The sequence below is a fragment of the Salvelinus fontinalis genome, chromosome 3 (assembly GCF_029448725.1).
Source record: "Salvelinus fontinalis isolate EN_2023a chromosome 3, ASM2944872v1, whole genome shotgun sequence".
Taxonomy (NCBI): Eukaryota; Metazoa; Chordata; class Actinopteri; order Salmoniformes; family Salmonidae; genus Salvelinus; species Salvelinus fontinalis.
The window spans coordinates 8,460,467-8,483,530 of NC_074667.1; the positions used below are offsets into that span (position 1 = coordinate 8,460,467).

Genomic DNA, 23,064 nt, shown 5'->3' on the forward strand with positions numbered 1-23,064 from the left:
GACCTCAGACACGCTCAAGGTCCTAAACGATATCATAACCGCTATCGATAAGAGACATTACTGTGCAGCCGTATTCATCGACCAAGGCTTTCGACTCGGTCAATCACAACATTCTTATTGGCAGACTCAACAGCCTTGGTTTCTCAAATGAATGCTTCGCCTGGTTCACCAACTACTTCTCAGATGGAGTTCAGTATGTCAAATCGGAGGGCCTGTTGTCCGGACCTCTGGCAGTCTCTATAAGGGTGCCACAGGGTTCAATTCTCGGGCCGACTCTCTCGTCTGTATACATCAATGATGTCGCTCTCGCTGCTGGTGATTCTTTGATCCACCTCTACGCAGACGACACCATTCTGTATACTTCTGGCCCTTCGTTGGACACTGTGTTAACAACATCCAGATGAGCTTCAATGCCATACAACACTCCTTCCGTGGCCTCCAACTGCTCTTAAATGCTAGTAAAACTAAATGCATGCCCGCCCGTCCAGCATCACTACTCTGGTCAGCTCTGACTTAGAATGTGGGCAACTACAAATACCTAGGTGTCTGGTTAGACTGTAAACTCTCCTTCCAGACTCACATTAAACATCTCCAATCCAAAATTAAATCTAGAATCGGCTTCCTATTTCGCAACAAAGCATCCTTCACTCATGCTGCCAAACATACCCTCGTAAAACTGACCATCCTACCGATCCTCGACTTTGGCGATGTCATTTACAAAATAGCCTCCAACACTCTACTCAACAAATTGGGTGCCGTCTATCACAGTGCCATCCGTTTTGTCACCAAAGCCCCATATACTACCCACCACTGCGACCTGTATGCTCTCGTTGGCTGGCCCTCGTTTCATACTCGCTGCCAAACCCACTGGCTTCAGGTCATCTACAAGTCTCTGCTAGGTAAAGCCCCGCAATATCTCAGCTCACTGGTCACCATAGCAGTACCTACCCGTAGCACGCGCTCCAGCAGGTATATCTCACTGGTCACCCCCAAAGCCAATTCTTCCTTTGTTCGCCTCTCCTTCCAGTTCTCTGCTGCCAATGACTGGAACGAACTGCAAAAATCTCTGAAGCTGGAGACTCTTACCTCCCTCACTAGCTTTAAGCACCAGCTGTCAGAGCAGCTCACAGATCACTGCAGCTGTACATAGCTCAACTGTAAATAGCCAATCCAATCTACCTCATCCCCATACTGCATTTATTTATCTTGCTCCTTTGCACCCCAGTATCTCAACTTGCACATTCATCTTCTGCACATCCTACCATTCCAGTGTTTAATTGCTATATTGTAATTAATTTACCACCATAGTCTATTTATTGCCTTACCTCTCTTATCTTATCTCATTTGCACATGCTGTATATAGATATTTCTACTGTATTATTGACTGTATGTTTGTTTTACTCCATGTGTAACTCTGTGTTGTTGTATGTGTCGAACTGCTTTGCTTTATCTTGGCCAGGTCGCAGTTGTAAATGAGAACTTGTTCGCAACTAGCCTACCTGGTTAAATAAAGGTGAAATAAAAAAATAAAACATACTGTCTGTATCCAGAGTTGAACAGATTCACTGTGAGAAAGTTCAACCAACCACCTCAGTCTCCTCCAACTCCTACTCCACCGAGCCACTGAGACTCCTGCTGATGTGAATGACTCCGTTGACTCCTCTGAGCCACAGACTGCTGCTGATGTGAACGAATCCATTGACTCCTCTGAGCCACAGACTGCTGCTGATGTGAACGACTCCTCTGAGCCACAGACTGCTGCTGATGTGAACGACTCCATTGACTCCCATTTGGAACATTAAACAAATCAGTCAGAGGGAAGAATAAAGAAGCCAACCCAACACAACCCATCAGATGACGAACGAGTTCTACTGAACCAGGCCAAGTCCGTGTCTCAAATGGAACCCTATTCCCTATATAGTGCACTACTTTTGACCAGGACCCATAGGGCTATATATAGGGAATAGGGTGCCACTTGGGATACACCCTGGAGATCACCACAGTAAATAATGTGTACATGAAACTGCACTAAGTACTGTAGCTCTAACATTGCCCTGAGTATGAAACAACTATGCAAATGTTTGAAAAAGTATGCAAATGTTTGAAAAAGTATGCAAATGTTTGAAAAAGTATGCACATGTATGAAAAAGTATGCACTCACTACTGTAAGTCGCTCTGGAACGGAGCGTCTGCTAAATGACTCAAATGTAAAAAATGTAAGCTAAACTGGCTACTCTATATCTCTCTATAATCTGTACTACAGCATCACCATCAGAAAACACTTCAGGGAATATTTAGACAGTGGTGAAAAAAATCAGAGCTGCTGTCTAAACAAATGGTTTCCCTTTAAATACAGTCAACATGTGTATTTCATAAGGAAATGTGATTTACAGCAGCAGTTACGCGAATGTATTCTGTGTCGTGAATTTGCATAGTTACATTGTACAGCCATATACACTGAGTGTACAAAACATTAAGGACACCTGCTCTTTCCATGACATAGACTGAGCAGGTAAATCCAGGTGAAAGCTATGATCCCTTATTGGTGTCACGTGTTAAATACACTTCAATCAGTGTAGATGAAGAGGAGGAGAAAGGTTAAAGAACGACATGTAAGTATTTTTGATCGGGGTATGGTAGTACTGTAGGTGCCAGGCACACCGGTTTAGCTCAAGAACTACAATGTTGCTGGGTTTTTCGCGCTCAACAGTTTCCCGTGTGTATCAAGAATGGTCCACTACCCAAAGGACATCCAGCCAACATTTTGATTTGATTTAACCAGGCAAGTCAGTTAAGAACAAATTCTTATTGATGGCCTACCCCAGCCAAACTCTAACCCGGAATACGCTGGACCAATTGTGCGCCGCCCTATGGGACTTGTGATACAGGCTGGAATCGAACCAGGGTCTGTAGTGACCCCTATAGACGGGGAAGTGCAACTCAGTATTAGAAAGGGGTTCTTAATATTTGGTATGCTCAGTGTAAATGATTGTTATGTACGGTTTCCATGTTAGGACAGCCTCAGTTTGTCCTAATATGGACACCTTATCCTATGGATGGATGTTATACCATGGCATGTTTTGAAACCTCATGTTTTGTCCTAATGGGACCTTTTAGAGTAAGAGGGCCACTTTAAAGTATGTGAAGGCTCCCATGTCCAAACCCAAGACTTGTGCTCCAAGGCCCGCAAAGTAGTCAAAATAGAGAAACAGCCTTGGATGAACCAATAAGAATGTGTTTTTCCAATAACTTCGCATTATCACAGATTCTTACCTTGCAGACCATTTTGATTGATATGCGATGTGACCATGGCACAACAAGGACTTTTTACTCTACTGTGTGTGTGTGTGTGTGTGTGTGTGTGTGTGTGTGTGTGTGTGTGTGTGTGTGTGTGTGTGTGTGTGTGTGTGTGTGTGTGTGTGTGTATTCTACAGCAACAGTGCTATTATGTTCATGATTACACTCTTTCATGCTGTTCCGTATCAGAAAATTGTTTCTACAGCATAGCAAGTTGGTAGTGGGAGGTCAAAATGTATCTGTGTCAAAATACTCTTAAGCTTAAAGTCCCAAAATCAAAATGAAGGGGGGGGGGGGGGGGATCAATTCTTAAGTTGATCTCGCTCATTAATTACACAAGGGCAAAGCAAAGACAAGACCATATGGCACCCATTTTAGGCATTCCCATTGCTCATTCCAAAACTCACACTGCCCATAAGAAGAGAGGACTCCTCTTGAAGCATCAATGAAAGTGGACCTGGTAATTACTGATCATGAAACCAAAAAAAATGTTATTTGTCACATGCTTCGTAAACAACAGGTGTAGACTTAAAGGGGAATGCTTACTTACAGGTCATTTTCCAACAATGCAGAATTAAAGATATAGATTTTTTTTTTTTTTAAATGGAAATAGTGACCTGAGGAATAAATAAATACACAGTGAAGAGTAAAAATAACATGGCTAAATACAGGAAGTACCAGGTAATAACATGGCTAAATACAGGAAGTACCAGGTAATAACATGGCTAAATATAGGGAGTACCAGGTAATAACAAATCAAATTGTATTTGTCACATGCGCCGAATACAACAGTGAAATGGTTACTTACAAGCTCTTAACCAACTTTTTTTTTAAAGACCTAAAATAAATAAATAAAAGTAACAAATTGTCACGTTCTGACCTTAGTTCCTTTTTTATGTCTTTATTTTAGTTGGTCAGTATGCATGTGTGTGTGTGTGTGTGTGCATGCGTGTGTGTGTGTGTGTGTGTGTGTGTGTGTGTGTGTGTGTGTGTGTGTGTGTGTGTGTGTGTGTGTGTGTGTGTGTGTGTGTGTGTGTGTGTGTGTGTGTTGTGGTGTCAGTATAAGTATGTGTGAGTGTGTGGATAGAGTCCAGTGTGTGTGCACAGTGTCAGTGCAAGAGAGTATTGATTAGATATTTAACAGTCTTGTTTAGCAGTCTTTTAGCTTGGGGGTATTAGTTGTTCAGTGTCCTGTTAGTTCCAGACTTGGTGCACTGGTACCGCTTGCCGTGCGGTAACAGAGAGAACAGTCTATGACTTGGGTGGCTGGAGTCTGAACATTTTCAGGGCCTTCCTCTGACACCGCCTGGTATACAGGTCCCGGATGGCAGGGAGCTCGGCTCCAGTGATGTACTGGGCCATACTCACCACCCTCTATAGTGCCTTGTGATCGGGTGCCTTGCAGTTGCCGTACCAAGCGGTGATTCAGCCAGTCAAATGCTCTCAGTGGTGCAGCTGTAGATCTTTTGAGGATCTGAGGGCCCATGCCAAATATTTTCAGCCTCCTAGGGGGAAGAGGTGCTGTCGTGCCCACTTTACAACTGTGTGGGTGTGTGTAGACCATGTTCATGTTCATCCATGATCAGCTCTGTTGTCTTGCTGATGTTAATAATGTTCCATAGGGGAGATATGGTGTGTTGTGGAGGCTAGGAGATGATAAGAGCTAGGCATTAGGGGCTGTTATGGTTGTGAGTGACAGCTCCATCACAGTGAGACGTTGTAAACACTGGAGGCGACAGCGGGATGCGTTAAGGCGTTATCACGCCGCCGTGAGAAATGCAAAACATGACAGCTAATATTGGCGGTGCCTGCGATGAGAGGTGGCAGCGCCGATTGTTGGCAGCTGAGGTGTGTGTGTGTGTGTGTGTGTGTGTGTGTGTGTGTGTGTGTGTGTGTGTGTGTGTGTGTGTGTGTGTGTGTGTGTGTGTGTGTGTGTGAGAGAGAGAGAGAAATGGAGGGTGTGTGTTTGTGCTCGCTCAATTCCCAACAATTGTCCTCCCTCCACCTGAGAGAAAAGCTTCACAGGAGCTCAGTGACAGTCTCTGCTGGCAAACACTCCAACTGGGGCCTTGAAACACATCTCACACTCAAGTCAACCCGTCTAACTGCTCCGCGAGGCTCAGAGAGACTCATCTTTCCTTCTATTCACAGCTCTGTTTTTCTGTTGTTCTTTTGAATTTCTTTTCACGTTGGAATCATATGTCAGGGCTGGCTTTGGTTGTCTGAACATCCTCCAGGGTGATAAAAGACTCAATGCAAATTAACAGACAGACAGACAGACACGGAGACAGACAGACACGGAGACAGACACGGAGACAGACACGGAGACAGACAGACACGGAGACAGACAGACACGGAGACAGACAGACACGGAGACAGACAGACACGGAGACAGACAGACACAGAGACAGACAGACACAGAGACAGACACGGAGACAGACAGACAGACACGGAGACAGACAGACAGACACGGAGACAGACAGACAGACACGGAGACAGACAGACCGACACGGAGACAGACAGACACGGAGACAGACAGACAGACAGACAGACAGACAGACAGACAGACAGACGGACAGACAGACAGACAGACAGACACGGAGACAGACACGGAGACAGACACGGAGACAGACGGACAGACACGGAGACAGACACGGAGACAAACAGACAGACACGGAGACAGACAGACAGACACGGAGACACACAGACAGAGAGAGAGAGAGAGAGAGAGAGAGAGAGAGAGAGAGAGAGAGAGAGAGAGAGAGAGAGAGAGAGAGAGAGAGAGAGAATGAGTCAACCTCTCCCTATAGCGCTGGAGCCTACCCTCTTCTCTAGTTTTTTTCCATTCACTCCACTAAATTCAACATCCTTGACTGTCCATCCAGTGACATGACTCTGACAGTCTGTATACTGAGGGATGAGCTTCTATGAAATGAGAGGTGGAGCGAGATAGAGAGATGTGAAAGAGATTAAGAAAGAGGTATGAAGGATGGAAAGTGAAGAGACAGCAGAGAGGTGATTGAGTGCGAGATATGGAGGTGGAAGGACGCTGAAGGCGAGAGAGGGAGAGAGAGGTGTAAATCTTCCTCCAGCTTGAATATAGTGCATTAAATATGAAATGGGAAATGAGGGCAGGGAGAGAAGAGATAGAGGAGTCACAGCTCCAGTAGTAGTTGTCTGGATCATGTCCTCTCTCTCCCAGTGCTGCCCTGAGGGGCACCCATGTCATATCCTGTCCTCCTTAGCGCCAGCTTCCTGAAATAGCACTGGAGAGTACTGGGCGAAGCCTCCCAGCAGTGTACTACTGTATGAATGAGCACTGCTTGCTAGTCTCCCAGAGACTAAGCCTACATGCTGTGACTACATCAGGCGCTAACATCTTAGCATACTGTATATCAGGCGCTAACATCTTAGCATACTGTATATCATGCACTAACATCTTAGCATACTGTATATCAGGCGCTAACATCTTAGCATACTGTATATCATGCACTAACATCTTAGCATACTGTATATCATGCACTAAAATCTTAGCATACTGTGTAGCAGGCACTAACAATTAGTATGTCTGCCAGTCCCTAGCATTACAGCGTTAGCATCCTCCTATCTACCACTGTATATGAGCGCTGCTTGGATTGTCTCCTGGATACTAAGCCTACGCATTGTGCGTACTGTATATCAGGCACTTACATCTTAGAGTTAGCATCTTACTATCTACTACTGTATATGAGAGCTGCTTAGATGTTTCCCAGTGACTAGGCCCAGGCCCGGTCCTGGCTGTTCTACCACCCTAGACCCCAAAAATTGCCGCTCTCCTCCCCCGCAAAACTAAAATAGTGTAGTTTACACTGTCGGCCCGCAATGGAATTTTATGAATGCCCATCCATGTGTTAGGCACAGTGACAAATGAAGAGATATTATCTTTTTGGCTATGATGCAGCTTGTTAAAAAAATATGCATGAATACAAACTTGAAATCACTGATTATCATGACCTTTAACCCCACACGGGGTGAAACTCCCCAAAACCAGTTGTGAGTAGCCTGATTGTCCCTTTCATATTGTCCATTTTACTTTGACCTGTCCTGTTTTTAGGACATTTTAGGATATATTGTTTGTTAACATGTCATATTCAAGTCAAAGAACATTGTTTATTTTGTTAGGCTATTTGATAGGAGAAGCGTGCCTGATGTAGCCTAAAAAGTGATCTTTCTACCGGATGCTATAGGCTACATGATTTATGTTAGATGATTTTTTCACGGAACATCGGTGGAGCGCTGCAGCAGTGCGTCTCTCCAACAGCACCCCGGAAAAGCGTGCTGGGAATGGACAAGCTAAATATTTTGCACCCCCTGTCTTTGACTAAATGGGCCCTGCTTATCACGGGGCGACATCAGCGCTCACCTAAATAGCCCATATGGCACTGGTTGAGAGAAATTGTCATTGTTTACGGGCAGAATTATGTGAGGTGTTATGTATTGTTGGATGTGCATCCTGGTCAGTTTAGCTCGGAAAATGCCGCCTCGTCAATCTGCCACACCATGCGCCGCCTTATCCTGCATAATGGGCAGGCCGGCCCTGACTAGGCCTACTGTAATGAACACAAGGGGAGACAGAGAGCTGGTTTCAAGCGCAGGGCGCAGCAGGTGTGTATTGCAAAGGAGGAGGAAGGGAGCTGGGTCCAGGGGCAGGAAGAAGGTCATACACAGGGGGTCCAAAAGGCAACAGTACAGGCAGGGAAAAGGCTAGTAACGTAGTCCGGGAGATCAGGAAATAGGTAGATAACAGGAAATCCGATAGGAAATCCGATACAGGCAGGGAATTGGCAAAAGTCGTCATTAGTGAGGCAGGCAAAAACTATCATACATGGGAGGAGTGAATCACAGGGAAAACCAGCGCTCCGAAAGCCATGTGTCACAAAACAAACAATACCTCACAGAACTAAAAAGTGTGTGATAATGACATCCAGGTGTGTGAACAGGTGATTAGAATTCAGGCGATAGGGTGTTTGAGAGTGTGGGCTGGAAAGTGGGCTGGAAAGTGAGCTGCGTTCAGAGGATCTACGTGTTTGAGGGTGTGAGTTGGAAGCAGACATGTTAGCAATAGCATTCCCTGTATCTACTTTAATTGGGAGAGTTCGGCAAAACAGCGAGTGGTTGCGTTTGACACTGCCTCTCGATGAGGGGGAACATTCTAACCTCTGAAACTTAGAGCCTCCTTTGTTTGGGAGCCGGCTATGCCACTTTTAAGATAGCGGGGCCTGGTTAGAGCGTTGGGCCAGTAACCGAAAGGTTGCTGGATCAAATCCCCAAGCTGACAAAGTAAAAATCTGTCGTTCTGCTCCTGAACAAGGTAGTTAACACACTGTTCCCCGGTAGGCCTGTAACGGTAATCCTCTTCCTCTTCATCCGAGGAGGAGGAGTAGTGATTCGACCAAGGCGCAGCGGGTTGTAAATACATAATTTTAATTAACAAGACGGAAAAAACACGAAACGAAATACACTTGAATTATTAACAAAATAACAAAACGGAATAGACAGACCTGGACATGGAACTTACATAAAACACGAAGAACGCACGAACAGGGAAAATAGACTACACAAAATGACGATGTACAAAAATAAACCGAACAGTCCCGTATGGTGCGACAAACACTGACACAGGAGACAACCACCCACAACGAACACTGTGAAACAACCTACCTAAATATGACTCTCAATTAGAGGAACGCCAAACACCTGCCTCTAATTAAGAGCCATACCAGGCAACCCTTAAACCAACATAGAAACAGAAAACATAGAATGCCCACCCAAACTCACGTCCTGACCAACTAACACATACAACAAACTAACAGAAATAGATCAGGAACGTGACAAGGTCGTCATTATAAATAAGAATTTGTTCTTAACTGACTTGCCTAGTTAAATAAATGTTACATTTTAAAAAGTAAAAAATATCTGTGTCAAATAAATGAATTCCTCTTGCCTCAGAGCGATCATTACTGTCTCTTTCAAACAAAGGCAGGGAGCATTCTTCTGGCTGCGAGGGCCCGCGGTGAGCAGTCTTCGACACCGACAGCACAGTGAAAGATAACGAAGGGAAAAAAGGGAAAAAAGTCATAATGAATACCTCAGCAGTGCTAGCAGCTGTAGCTGTTCGTCTCACAATTAGTATTCAGTCTCACTCCAGGCGATTGATTAATGTATTCATCTCCGAGTGAACGAGAGAAGAAGAGGGGAGGGGTGAACAACTAATCTGAGTTATGCCTCGGTAGGTAAGCTCCTGGACTTTATCAGCCCGGGCCAGTAACGACAACCAAGAATGGATGTTTTTTCCCTACTTTTCTCGAAAACACGATATAGTGTGGTGTCAGTAGCTTCCCACCGACAGCCATCAGAGAAGTCTGAAGACTACTAGTGTATCAGTGGTAAGCCCTATAGTGAATACTACGGGGTATCAGAACTGGGGGGGGGGGGGGGGGATAACCGGCTTAGGGGGAGAAGCGATGAGCTAGCAACCTATGGACAAAGCTGGATGTGCGTTGTGCAGTTGACAAGGTAATTGAGGCGGCTATAGCGTTGCAGTCACCTTGCTAGTACGGAACGAATACGAGATAAGGTTTTGCATGGAAATTCCTCATTAAGAGCGAGAGGGGAATGGTGCTTATGCCACAGGAGTATAGGCCTGTTGAGAGAGGATATATTTTCCCCCTTAGCATGCACCTTCTGGCACTGTGGATGGGCTGCGGTTTCAGGGAAACAGATTGGAGGCAAATGTTGGCAAGCTGGTGATTGCAAAGAGAGGCAATAGGTTTACCGTAGTTATACAGCGAGGGATTGGTGTACATGTCGAGGCAGAAGTGCTCAACTGAAGTGCAGAACATTTTGCTCTTGGCAGAACGCAATGACTTTCCTGGGGCTACATCCCAATTGTCCACCGAACCGGTTAGTAACAGCTCACAGGACGCAGACATCTGCAGAATATGGAAGAACTCGAGGCTATCTTCATGATCTATATTACACGGTGCAATCAGACGCATACTATGTAGCCTGTGGATCTGCACATTACAAATATAATTAGTATTCAACCAAATGCCTCCTGAGTCTCTATCCAATCTACTTTATTACAATTCACCTCCAAATATATACAGTCATGTACCATACACTCCATGCCAGCTAAACTGGCCTGAAGCGAAGCAGGAAGTGCTGCTGATGCTGCTGCCCCCCCCCCCCCCGTGATTGTACTTCCTGTGGAGGCTATAGCACGATATTGTCATGCGAGATTTGCTCGACACACGCTGATGGGGAAAGGCGCTAAGGGGGGGGGGGGGGGGGGGGGGAGATAGTCGATCGCACTGATAAACAACATGTATGAAACATGTAGAGAGCACGGAGGGCGAGGGGAACCGGTGTTAACGGTGCATGCCAATCACCACCTCGCCAAGAGAAGAGGATGGCTTTCAAATGGCCTCACGTTTCTAGTGTACGAACGATGATAAAAAGCTCGAGCTTCTACACATGTCTTTATCACCACTGTATTCTCAAATGGTAGAGCACCACTTTCTCGGCCTTCAACTCTCTCTCTGTGCAATGTGGATAACCAATGATAATGGTTACTGATAATGGACTACAGTGTCCTTCCTCACAGTCTTCACATGTTAAAGCAGCACCTTTTCACTTCTCCATTGACAGTGATCTCCCCATCTATTGGTCAGGTACACAATGTGTCTCATCCCCTTGTCCCACATGACAAGTCAATTGCTGTAAGCCCTATCATAACAACGATACTCTGTGCTATCATTACAATGACTCTTTAGTTATTGATATGATAGCACACAGTAGACTCTTTAGTCAAACAGCTCTGGTTCTGGCTGGTACTGGGACCCGCTCCATCTCCTTAGCCACATAGGGAGCTATTACATTAATCTGTAGAGACAGAGTCTGCCTCCCAGACGGCACCCTATTCCCTTATATAGCCCACTACTTTTGACCAGGGCCGCATATGCCCTGGACAAAAGTAGTGCACTAAATAGGGGATAGGGTGCAATTTGGGATGCAGGCACGAACTCAGGGAGGAGGGCTGTAGCTCTTTGTCCCACGAGGGAGACAATATACACGGAGTGAGCTAGCTCTTAGACAAATATAGCACTGAAAGTGAAACATGGCGGTTTGGGGCATAAGAGACTGTTGCCTTGTTATCACTGTAAACTGCAGGGCAGAAATGGGTTCTATAGGGAACTGCCTTTGATCCAGTCTTTTCCAAACAGGTTCTTACTTATATTCATGAAATATTCCTCTTTCTTCTTCTTACTCTTCTCTCTCTGTCATTTGCGTCTAATTACTCCCTTTCTTTATGCAGTCTCCATCCTCTCTTTTCTAGTTTTTGTAGAAATTCATTTTAAATGCAGATCTCTCAATTCATCCCTCTAACAGTCTACAGTAATTCCTCCATTCTCGAGCCCTCATCCATTCTCTATCCCTCCTCCATTCTCTATCCCTCCTCCATTCTCTATCTCTCCTCCATTCTCTATCCCTCCTCCATTCTCTATCCCTCCTCTATCCCTCATCCATTCTCTATCCCTCCTCCATTCTCTATCCCTCCTCCATTCTCTATCCCTCCACCATTCTCTCGTTTCCTCATTCACTTGATTATTTTCTCTGTCTGTAACACGCAGGGATGTTGACTCAGTGCGTCTAACACGCAGAGCGGGTTGACTCAGTGCATCTGTAACACGCAGGGCAGGGTTGACTCAGTGCGTCTGTAACACGCTGGGCTGGTTGACTCAGTGCGTCTAACACGCGGGGCTGGAGAGAGCGGATTTCAGCAGAGCCCAGTGAGGCAAGGCAAGTGAAAGCTGATAATCCATGGAAGCGAGAGGAGAAGAGGAGACTGTCGCTGTAACAAGGGAATAGGGATTCTACTTATACCCCCACATTGAGAACATCAGACATCAGCGCTGCTCTGGTAACAAAGCTCTCCTGTCGTTTGAGTGGGTAAGTATCTGTGTACAACAATGGACTATCAGCATATATGAGGATATACTCGAGGTTTCACAAGGTTTCTCTATGTACGATGTGGGAAAAAAAAGCTTATTTTGGACTGAGTACACTTCCACCCTCACCTCTGGTGTTCTAGAGAATAGCCCCTTGTTACCGCTCTTCCTGAGGCGATTCAAGGTGACAGACTAATGCTAGTCACACTCTGTAATAGTATTTTTGTGCAAAGATTTGGAAGCTCCGATGTTTTGGACTAGCACTTTTCTTTCACCTTGAATCGCCTCAGGAAGAGCGGTAACAAGGCGTTATTCTCTCGACACCAGAGCTGAGGGTGGACGTGTACTCAGTCAAAATAAGCTTTGAGGTCTTTGAACAAAAATAACATTACAGAGACCACTGACACAAAGTGTGTGAGTGCAATTGCGTGTGTGTGTGTCCGCGTGCTTGTGTGTCTTAGCTAGACCAGTGGTTCTGCAGGTGGTTCTCGCCGGCAGAATTAAAGGGCCACTTGTTTCCAGGGCTGACTTAGAGAGAGCAGATGGAACCAGCTCTCCATCTCTCTCTTCTCCATCTTGTCCCACATTGCTGCTGTCACCCCATTTATTTTCTGCCAATTCATCTGGCACACACACACACACACAAACTCCAGTGGTAAACTTATAGGTTGGACACTCGGCATCGCTTAATGAGCTCAGTCCAGATGTCTCCCCAGGCAACAGCGCATGAGTGGTTAATTAATCAAGTGTGCTCACACACACACACACACAGACACAGACACAGACACAGACACAGACACAGACACTTCAACACTACAACATCCTCTCAGAGTTAGAAGGGCTTTACATCAGATTATCCTCCCTTGAGTTGTTCATCCTCGGCTAAAGGACCTAAATCGCCTCTTGTTTTTTACTCAGGCAGTGGCGGGACAGCTGCTCGCCAGAGAGGACCTATCCCTGACTTCACAGTTCACACCTCGTAGAGTAGGAGATGGTGGGATTCGACACAGCTCTTTCCCGTCCCGTCATTGGCCTGCAGGCCTCAGTCGAGGTCATGTGACGTCTGCAGTCGGTCAATGTGATAATGAGATTTCTGTGGTGAGATATTAAGCGGCAGTATGCAGCCTTCAGAGCCTCAGCCCCTCACAACAGCCTTCAGTAGACACTTACCAGACCCCTGATGATTCGCCAGGGTTACTGTACATACGATAAGTGCTGATGTGAGTGAGTCTGCCTTCGATCTTGCTGCAGTGTGTATGCAGACCAATGCTCCCTTAGAAGCAATGCAGTACACCACACTGCACTCATACAGGGATATGTCTCTTTTGTGTGCAGTGCCACAGGGTAGGAGTAATGGTGTTTCTGTGTGACCTACAGTAACACCACACCCACAGCTCCCACTGACTAGACAACCCCTAATAGACAAACCCCACAGCTCCCTCTGACTAGACAACCCCTAATAGACAAACCCCACAGCTCCCTCTGACTAGACAACCCCTAATAGACAAACCCCACAGCTCCCTCTGACTAGACAACCCCTAATAGACAAACCCCACAGCTCCCTCTGACTATACAACCCCAAATAGACAAACCCCGCAGCTCCCTCTGACTAGACAACCCCTAATAGACAAACCCCACAGCTCCCTCTGACTATACAACCCCAAATAGACAAACCCCGCAGCTCCCTCTGACTAGACAACCCCTAATAGACAAACCCCACAGCTCCCTCTGACTAGACAACCCCAAATAGACAAACCCCACAGCTCCCTCTGACTAGACAACCCCTAATAGACAAATCCCACAGCTCCCTCTGACTAGACAACCCCTAATAGACAAACCCCACAGCTCCCTCTGACTAGACAACCCCAAATAGACAAACCCCACATCTCCCTCTGACTAGACAACCCTTAATAGACCAACCCCACAGCTCCCTCTGACTAGACAACCCCTAATAGACAAACCCCACAGCTCCCTCTGACTAGACAACCCCTAATAGACAAACCCCACAGCCTCACTTAGATAGGGTCAGCGACACACACACACACTCACACAAATAGTGTTTTCTCTACCTTCTGTCCGGATGGTGAAGGGGGAGTCCCCAAGCCTCTTGGCTGAGAACTGGCCCCCCAGGGAAGTCATTAGAAAACACAGGCTGAAGAAGCCGATCCCCACCACAAATATCCTGGATGGAGGGATGGGAGGGAAGACAAGAGAGAGGGAGAGGGAGAGGAGAGAGAACGCATTGGACGAAAATAGGGAGGAGAAGGAGAGAGATTGGGAGAGAAGTGATGAAAGAGTGCGGGAGGGAGGAGAGTGAAAGATTGTTGACGAGAAGAGAGAAGTATGACGAGAGAGGACGGAGGGAGGAAGAGAAGAAAGGAACAGTCAGAAAACAGATGACGGACAGCAGCACAGTAAAGAACAGACATTAGGAAACACAGGCAATTAGACCGGCCCAGCTGAGGAAATTCAAGTCAAAACGTCAGGGGCCATTTTAGTTCCCGTCTCCATCCCCCTGCTAACTGGCACCCCATCCAGGCATCCTCAGGTTCCCCAATTAGGGACAAGCAGCTCCTTCCAAAATACCTATAATTGATGTATTGTGTCACGCACACCAGAGATAAAGAGGAGGCTTCCTCCTTCATTTCCCACGGGGCTAAACGAACGCTGCTGGCTGGCTGGCACATTCTGTAACGGAGTATGACAGTGAGTAGGGGAGGAGAGGAGTATACTTTACCCACGCTTCAATCTACCTCGACATCCCTGTATGTAGGGTACGCTACAGTAGATAAACAACCGTCTCTACCCACCACTACTTTAAAATGTGCATGTTTACACAGCCAGATACAGTATGCCTCTATATTTATGTATTCTCAGAGCAAGTGCATTGGACCGTTATAGTACGTACAGTAGCAACTTATGCAGTGCTAGCCACATACTGTATGCTTTTGTCGCCGTGCCAGCAGTGGAAAGCTAGGACTCACAATAGCGAGACAAATGATTGAATAATTCATACTGTTGCTTGACTCTGAAGCCGAGCGAGTGGAGTTTGCTGGCACGCTGGATTCGGTGAAAGTTTTGACACACTCCATGAACAGTAAACAACATTGGCATGTGAGTTCAGATTTAACATACTGGGATAATTGCAAGATATTGAATGTAGAACGATGCTGTCAAGAGTGATAAAGAACGGCGGGGGGGGGGGGGGGGGGGGGTGCTCAATCTGGCTTTCGAGTTACTCTTGTGATTGTGGAACGCGAAAGGTACAATTTTGAAATTGAGTATTGCATCATCAGTTTTCCTCTTGTCATGTCGGTCATTGCATACCCTAGAGAGCCATGTATAACTTGGCAGAATTGTCCAGATCAACCAGCCCATATCAACTAATGTTTTTTACCCCATAGATTTTTTTGTAATGTTCGAGTCACTCAAATATCACATGAACACACATTAGACATGGCAAGATTTATAGAAAGTGAGCTTTAGAAATTCCATATTTTGTCTTCGCCCCATGAAACAAATGTGTAGAATTGCAGGAAATAAACTTTAAAACCTGCAAAATGGGTATGAACAGTTTGTGTCATGAACAGTGCTTGTGCATATACAAATAGGAGTGTGCACCCAAAGGGGGGGGGGGCTCAGGATGTTCCCCAATGCTGGAAGGTGGGGGCCTGAGCGAAAAAGGTTTAGAAACCCCTGATTTAGACAGAGAGCATAATGACAGGATAAGAACCTGAGGTAGGCTGATATTTTTGTGGTTTCCCTATCTAGAACGAACAGCATGGAGACATTCATTACTGACGTAGATATCTTTTTTCCTCCCAGGAAACTGGAACATTGGGAAATATTGAAATATGACATCCATCTGCTCCAGCATACTGTGCAGCACGTCTGAATGATTCAATCGCTGTCTGGCGGAGCGGAGAGCCGAATCCTGGAACAGATTTGAATCCTATAACATCTTTTTTTGATCTGGCGAGGGGGGGGGGGTGGAGGAAGGTTTGATTACAGCAGGGTGTATCTTGGATTATCGTCCAGAAATCCTAACTGGGATTGGGATTATTTACCTGGCTATGACCATCTGGTCACGAAGCTATTTGAGAAAGTCATAGAGTTGTGGGGTACGTCCTAGTACTGTTGAATGACTTCATTTTCTTTTCCCTTTCCTTTGGGCCACTGACCATAGATAGGTACAGTCGTTAACAGTGGAGGCTGCTGGGAGAACGGCTCATTATAATGGTAGGAGCGGAGCAAATGGAACGGCATCAAACAGCTGGAAACCATGCGTTTGATGTATCTGATACCAAATCATTCCGACCATGCTGCTTCTACCAATCCATTTCTTTCCTTTCAGTGAGTAAACTAAGGGAAATAAGGGGATAAGGACAGCAACGTAATACTATGTGGACGCAGCCAAACTCAGAGGGAACAGGAGCTGATTAAATGGAAAAAGCAAAGGGCTAAAGTCAACTTCTCTTTCTAATCCCTCATTTCCCAAACTTCTCCCTGTGACCTTTGGGCTTCTTCGGGCTCTATAATCCTGAACAGGGCCATATGGAGTGTGTGTGTGTGTGTGTGTGTAATGTGTGTGCGTGTGTATGCATAAGTATGCTTTGCCATGGGCGCGCGTACGTGTCCCTAATGCTTCTGCATGGAGATGCAGTGTTCTTTTCAATTATGTGTGCTTCGGAGTGGCATGTCTGTCAAAGCACTGCGCCCCAGTCCCGTCTCAGTGCGATCGATTCCATCTTTCCTCCCTTATTGTTTATCCCTATTTCAAAGCCCCTCCGTGAGGGTGATAGAGGACCTGAGGGTGATAGAAGGCCTGGGGGGATAGAGGAGTGATAATAAAGGAGGATTAGACACAGGGCCTGCCGGACTCCTCTCTAATTAAAATGCTTAAGGTAAATGCTTGGGTCGGGTAATTGGATCAGACGCACAGATCCGCTAGCTCCTAATTGGCTTGCCACACGTACCTGCTCTTATCAGATCTCGCACCCCGGGTTGATTGAAGTGAACCGGCGGTTGGGTTGTTTGGTGCTCAGCAGACTGTTTTCGAATAATTTGGTAGGCTGTTTTTCCTGCAGTCTTCCGCTTACGCTCATTGTTACTGATGTTAATGGGACAATTAGGATTGCCCTCGGTATAACGATTTTTTTCATGATTTGTTTTGAATGTAGGCTAGTTCACAGAGGCAGACCAATTCTGATATTTTTACCACTAATTGGTCTTTTGAGGGTAGTTTATTTTTTCCCTGGTTTACATTTACTCTTCTGCTCGTATATTCCCCATAAGCAATGGCTTTACATACTTTTGTTATTACCCTAATAAAGTTTAGAAACCAAACCTTGTGAAGGTATGGTGTGGCTATTATTAAGCTTAGCTACTGCAGGCCTATGATATGAAGGCAGTGCGCCACGGCGCTCCAACTGACTCCGACAGTTGAACTTGAGGTGAGGAAGACTGTTTCAGGCCTACCAGAGTTACTCCTATAATCTAACAATATAATGCTTATCTTTATACAAAAAAGTTATTTTATTTTTTTATCTTTGTGTATATATGTATTTTTTAAACGACAAATAAAAATAATATATATTAATCCAAAATGTGCAGTGGCCAATTGATGAATGGAAAGAGACATCCGTTACAAAACACAAAAAAATTGAACGCCATTCGGAGATTGTCAAACCAAGCCTTCGATACTGAGTAAGGGGGGATGTGTTTTCTGTTTGTCTAGATTGACAGTCTATTTAGTGTGGTGTTGGAGTGATATTGAAGTGCCCGAAGTTGATATACTTTGTTTCATTGGTTGTGTGTTGCATTGACACAAAAACCTGTTGGTGGAAAATTTGTTGCATATATTTTATAGAATTAGAAATATAGCATCAAAATGTTGATAATCTGATTGCCTGCAGTCGGCTCTGATCGTAGTGTAATCTAAATGCAGCCTGATTGAACGTCAAATCTGCACACTAGGAGTTGAGGTCAAAGCCTTTGAACCAGAGAAAATTATAGGGGTTTATAAAAACATCATTTTTTTGACAGAATGGAGAATTTATATCAATGTTAAGGACTGGGGCGTTTCTCAGAATAAAAAATTAACGGAATGGAGTTAAGCACAGGTCAAATCCTAGAGGAAAACCTGCTTCAGTCTGCTTTCCACCAGGCACTGGGAGATTAATACATTTTTCAACAGGACAATAACCTAAAACACAAGGCCAAATCTATACTGAAATGCTTAAAAAGAAGACAGTACATGTTCCTGAGTGACCGAATTACAGTTTAGACTTAAATCTACTTCAAATATATGGCAGAACCTGAAAATGGTTGTTTAGAAATGATCAACAACCAATTTGGCAGAGCTTGAAGAACAAAAAATAATAATAATGGGCTAATGTTGCACAATCCAGGTGTGGAAAGCTCTTAGAGACGTACCCGTAAAGACTCACAGCTGTAATCGCTGCCAACGGTGCTTCTACAAAGTATTGACTGAGGGATGTGAATACTTATGTAAACGAGCCATTTCTGTATTTAATTTGCACAAGTTAGCAAAAATGTCAAAAACTATGTTTTGCACTTTGTCATTATGAAGTATTGTGTGTAGATGGGCGAACAAATTGTATTTAATACATTTTGAATTCAAGCTGCAACACAACAAAATGTAGAATAAGTCAAGGGGTGTGAATACTTTCTGAAGGCACTGTACTGTAGATATGATGGGGGTATTTTATACATGTTAACCATTGGAATAAAAAGTCAGTCTGTCACGGTCTGTCATCCTTCTGTAGTGCACCCGGATTTTCTCCGTTGTCTCGGCCTGTTAAGGGGTTTAACCACTACAAGCATGCCCATAATATTCGCAGCCATCACTATGCTTGAAAATATGGAGAGTGGTACTCAGTAAAGTCAATTGCTTTGCCAAATGGTTTGCTGTATTACTTCAGTGCCTTGTTGTAAACAGGATGCGTTATTTTCACTGAGTTAACGTTAGTATTGTGGAGTAAATACAGTGTTGTTGATCTATCCCCAGTTTTCTCCTATCACAGCCATAAACTCTAACAGTTTTAAAGTCACCATTGGCCTCATGGTGAAATCCCTGAACGGTGTATTTCCTCTCTCCGGCAACTGAGTTAGGAAAGACGCTTGTATCTGTGTAATGACTAGATGTATCGAAAAACATGACTCAATTTTGACATTATAGGGTATTGTGTGTAGGCCCTGGTCAAAAGTAGTCCACTATATAGGGAATATGGTGCCATTTGGGAATATGGTGCCATGCTAATGAAGCAAACCAAGCGATGAGCATCTTATTACCGCTCGTTAGCTCGCTAGGTTGATAATGCGCTTTACGCGCTTACTGTTGACATACGGATACAGCTGTGAACACAGAACGTAATCTCTAATTTAATCTCGTTTCTCTGTTAGAGGAGGAGAAAAACAGCTGGTGTTGTCGGGAGACTCCGTCAACAGATCACCAAACACACTCACGCGCATGCAGGATGGTTGATGAAAACTCCCATGCAGGCACACGTACAGCTGCCAATTTATCCGTTTATTGCAATATAAATATGGTCAGGGATTAGGTGTAGCCTATAGACATGCTGGTCATTCAATACATTAATTCTCGTCATTAATTAGGTTAAATGACAAATAACCTTTAAGTTGAATAACAATTATAGGTTGGGCTTTTAAAAAGAAATGTGCTATTCCATGACAATATATTCATATGCCGGGTGTTATAAATGAATACCAAAGCCGAGAGTGGAAATATTAGGCTACACATTAATCGTCTCTTACCTGAAAGGTTTGAACGTCACAAGCCATCTTCTAACCATTATTTTACCGTCGATGTTGCCAGTAATCATTTCCCAAAACACGCAACCAAACAAGCGACCCCCGACATCGTTAACCTCGCAACCTGGGCCTCGACTAGGTGCTGAAACTGCTGCACGCCGCCTGCGTTTTAGGGATTCAGCGTTTTAGGGGTTCAACTCCGAGAAAATAGTCAGATGTAAGATTTGATCCTTAAGTTTTCGTTTAATTGGATCCGCGAACAGTATCTTAAACCAGAGTTCTGACTTCTTGAAATCTGAGCGAAGTCTGTTTTTAATCCTACGATTTAGATTGCTTTATGTCACTTTGCAAATAAATAAAAATGCTCGATTTTAGTCGCTGCAGATTGTCCGGGTAACTGGAACGATATGGTCTGGTTTGTCGCGTAATAGAGCAGCATTCCTCAAAGCAGATGTGGAAGAAAATGTAGACCGAATCAGTTGATTTCTCTGCAACTTGGTCTCCAAAATCCCTGTCCCCAATATGTACTGCTGGACACTCAGAGAACGAAGTCTATTGGGTGCCTTTTCTCTCTGAAGAAAGCAACGAACTAATGCGCGTTAGAGCGTTTGTCCCCCGTATCCTTTGGGGGCTTTACTCAACCTCCTTTCCACGCGAGTGCTTTTGGGTGTCTGGTTCGGGAGGGTTGAGAAATTGAGGTGCGTTTGATAGTTAGGCTGCTACCTTAAGCACACGTTTCGTTATAGCGCCATCTATGGTTTTTGTTTAAGACACATTGTGCCACAGTAACATTTAATATCAATTCAAGTTTTGTTGACTTAGATAATTATTGTGCAAAAATAGACAATTTCGTTACCATGCCTTGCATTGGTAATTTTATAATATTGCATATTGTAAAAACTATTTGTCCGGTAGCTCTTTCAAAACAAATATTTTTGTAAACTACTCATATTCCAATGTCTCTTCAAAGAAATGCTACGCTGATAGTCCATCCAGCAGCGGAGATGTTCACCCTCCGTTATAGCTGTCGCTGTCTATTTCAGGACCATGGACAGCGACCAAACTCTACATCGATTCGCATGCAACAGTGACACCCAGCGGTCACTTGAACGGCGAACATGGATTCGCTTCATAATAACGACATTCCCTTATATTATACTGCAATGTTGCTTCATTGGTAAAGGTGTTTATATATGCATCCATAATTCACTGAGTTGTCCTCTATTAAGGTAAGAAGTTAGTGGTTTGATTAACTAGAAACCTGTAAACTGACACTGAATTTGTGGCATTTCATCCAGGGAAGATACAGTAAGTCGTTAAGCTTCTCAAACCGCTGAACGTGAAACTATCATCAGAATTGAATCTGACACACAATAAGCTATAAGACTACTCTGCACATTCCCTGTGGGCCTGGAATGGGCCGGGGTATGAAAAAAAACACCAAACAGGAGAGAAAATCCTATTCAGACACATCACAAGTCCCATCACACTTTCCAGCTCTCTGAATCACTGGTGCAGTGGAGCAGAAATCAGCACAGAGCGAGTCAGTGAGAGCAGATCTGTAGGGGCCCAAATGCAGATGACAGAAAAGAGAAATCTCCAGCCCAGTCATGCATGAGAGAGAGACACTGATGTGTCATTTTGACTGACAGGCAGCGCATTGGCACTCCAAATGAAGGTACAGTATCACTGGTTTAGGGACTCTGTCTTGGTCTATTCTCAGTCTGTTGTGGAAAAAACACTATTGTGAATTAGGGATACCTGTTATGATAGGGAGACCTGATTAGATTTTACACTCTCTACCGAAACGCACAGGAAGGGAATGAACTTTCAATATTGTGCGGCATACTCATGTGGCTGACCATGTGTTGCTTCCAGCCTGTCACAAATGGATAACAAAATATAAATCTATTATATCCTTTCCATGTCCCCTGCAAATACTTGTGGATGTTTGCACAAACACACACACACACCTCCATGAGCGAGAAAAGAGGTCAATGCAGTCTAAAGATCATTCTGTCACAGACATACACTCATTTGCTCTGCAGTGGCACGGGGCTCCACTCCTCACAGTAGGCACAAATAACCCTTAACGGTTTACTGAGGCACGTAGTGTTATGGCTAAACCTGCTCCGTGTACAGTTCTGAACCATAGTGGATCCAACCCAATGTTCAGTACCTGCTGTCATTCTGGTACTCAACGCACAATGGCAACCATCATTATAGCTGCAGACTGTGCAAGAGTGTATAAAGCCCTGGTCCTTGTCAGAGCATTATGCTTGAGGGATGTATAACATTGAAATCAGCATGACTGGTGTCATCCATATACCATACCAATACAGTGTAACAGTAGGCAGAGACAGGAGGGAGTATGGTGCCAGTATCAGTAACAGAGAAAAGAAGCCATTTAGCTTTTTTTGAAGCTAGAGAAATTATCAGGGGCCTCATTTATAAAAATAATAAAAAATTATTTATACTTGAACTTAGTCGTAAGTTCATTTCCGACAGTGTGCTTACGTTCGATTCATAAAAGATACTTGCTTAAGCAGGTTTTAAGAAGCCCATTTGTAATTTACGCACCTGTGATCTGTAAATCTCAAAGGACCTTAAAATTGACCGCACCTGCCCTCCAGCAGTCCGATGGTGCGCTCTACAACCGACCTTGTTCTGCCGTGCGCCAAATTGTAGCGCATTTCCTCTGCTGTTCTGGGATAAAAGGGAGTGAAAGCCACGTTTTCAGTGGATAACCCCCGTCACATAATAGGGTAACACACCTAATCGTTGTGTTATATTATTTTTCAAAGTTAATGGGCTATTATACACTCTTTTTAAAAAAAAATACTCACCGAGAAGCCACCCGCCTCCACTCTCACCAGCGTCTAGACGCAGGCCTACTATGATGTGGCACAGAATGAATGAGTCGTACGTACACCCTGGCCACTTGGAGCATACATTGAGTAGTCGCATACAGGCATCACAAATG

General features: G+C 44.6%; 1 protein-coding gene across 1 annotated transcript in view; it reads right to left on the minus strand.

The window, feature by feature from the left end:
* Nucleotides 1-21,102, minus strand: part of LOC129835121 (alpha-1,6-mannosylglycoprotein 6-beta-N-acetylglucosaminyltransferase B-like) — a 143,270-nt gene extending 122,168 nt beyond the window's left edge. Inside the window, exons 1-2 of the mRNA XM_055900518.1 lie at nucleotides 20,085-21,102; nucleotides 14,357-14,469 (exon numbers count right to left, since the gene is read on the minus strand). Coding sequence (XP_055756493.1) covers nucleotides 14,357-14,469; nucleotides 20,085-20,152 — 181 coding nt within the window. The 5' untranslated portion in view covers nucleotides 20,153-21,102. The remainder of the gene's footprint in view (nucleotides 1-14,356; nucleotides 14,470-20,084) is intronic.
* Between the last annotated feature and the right edge of the window lie 1,962 nt (nucleotides 21,103-23,064).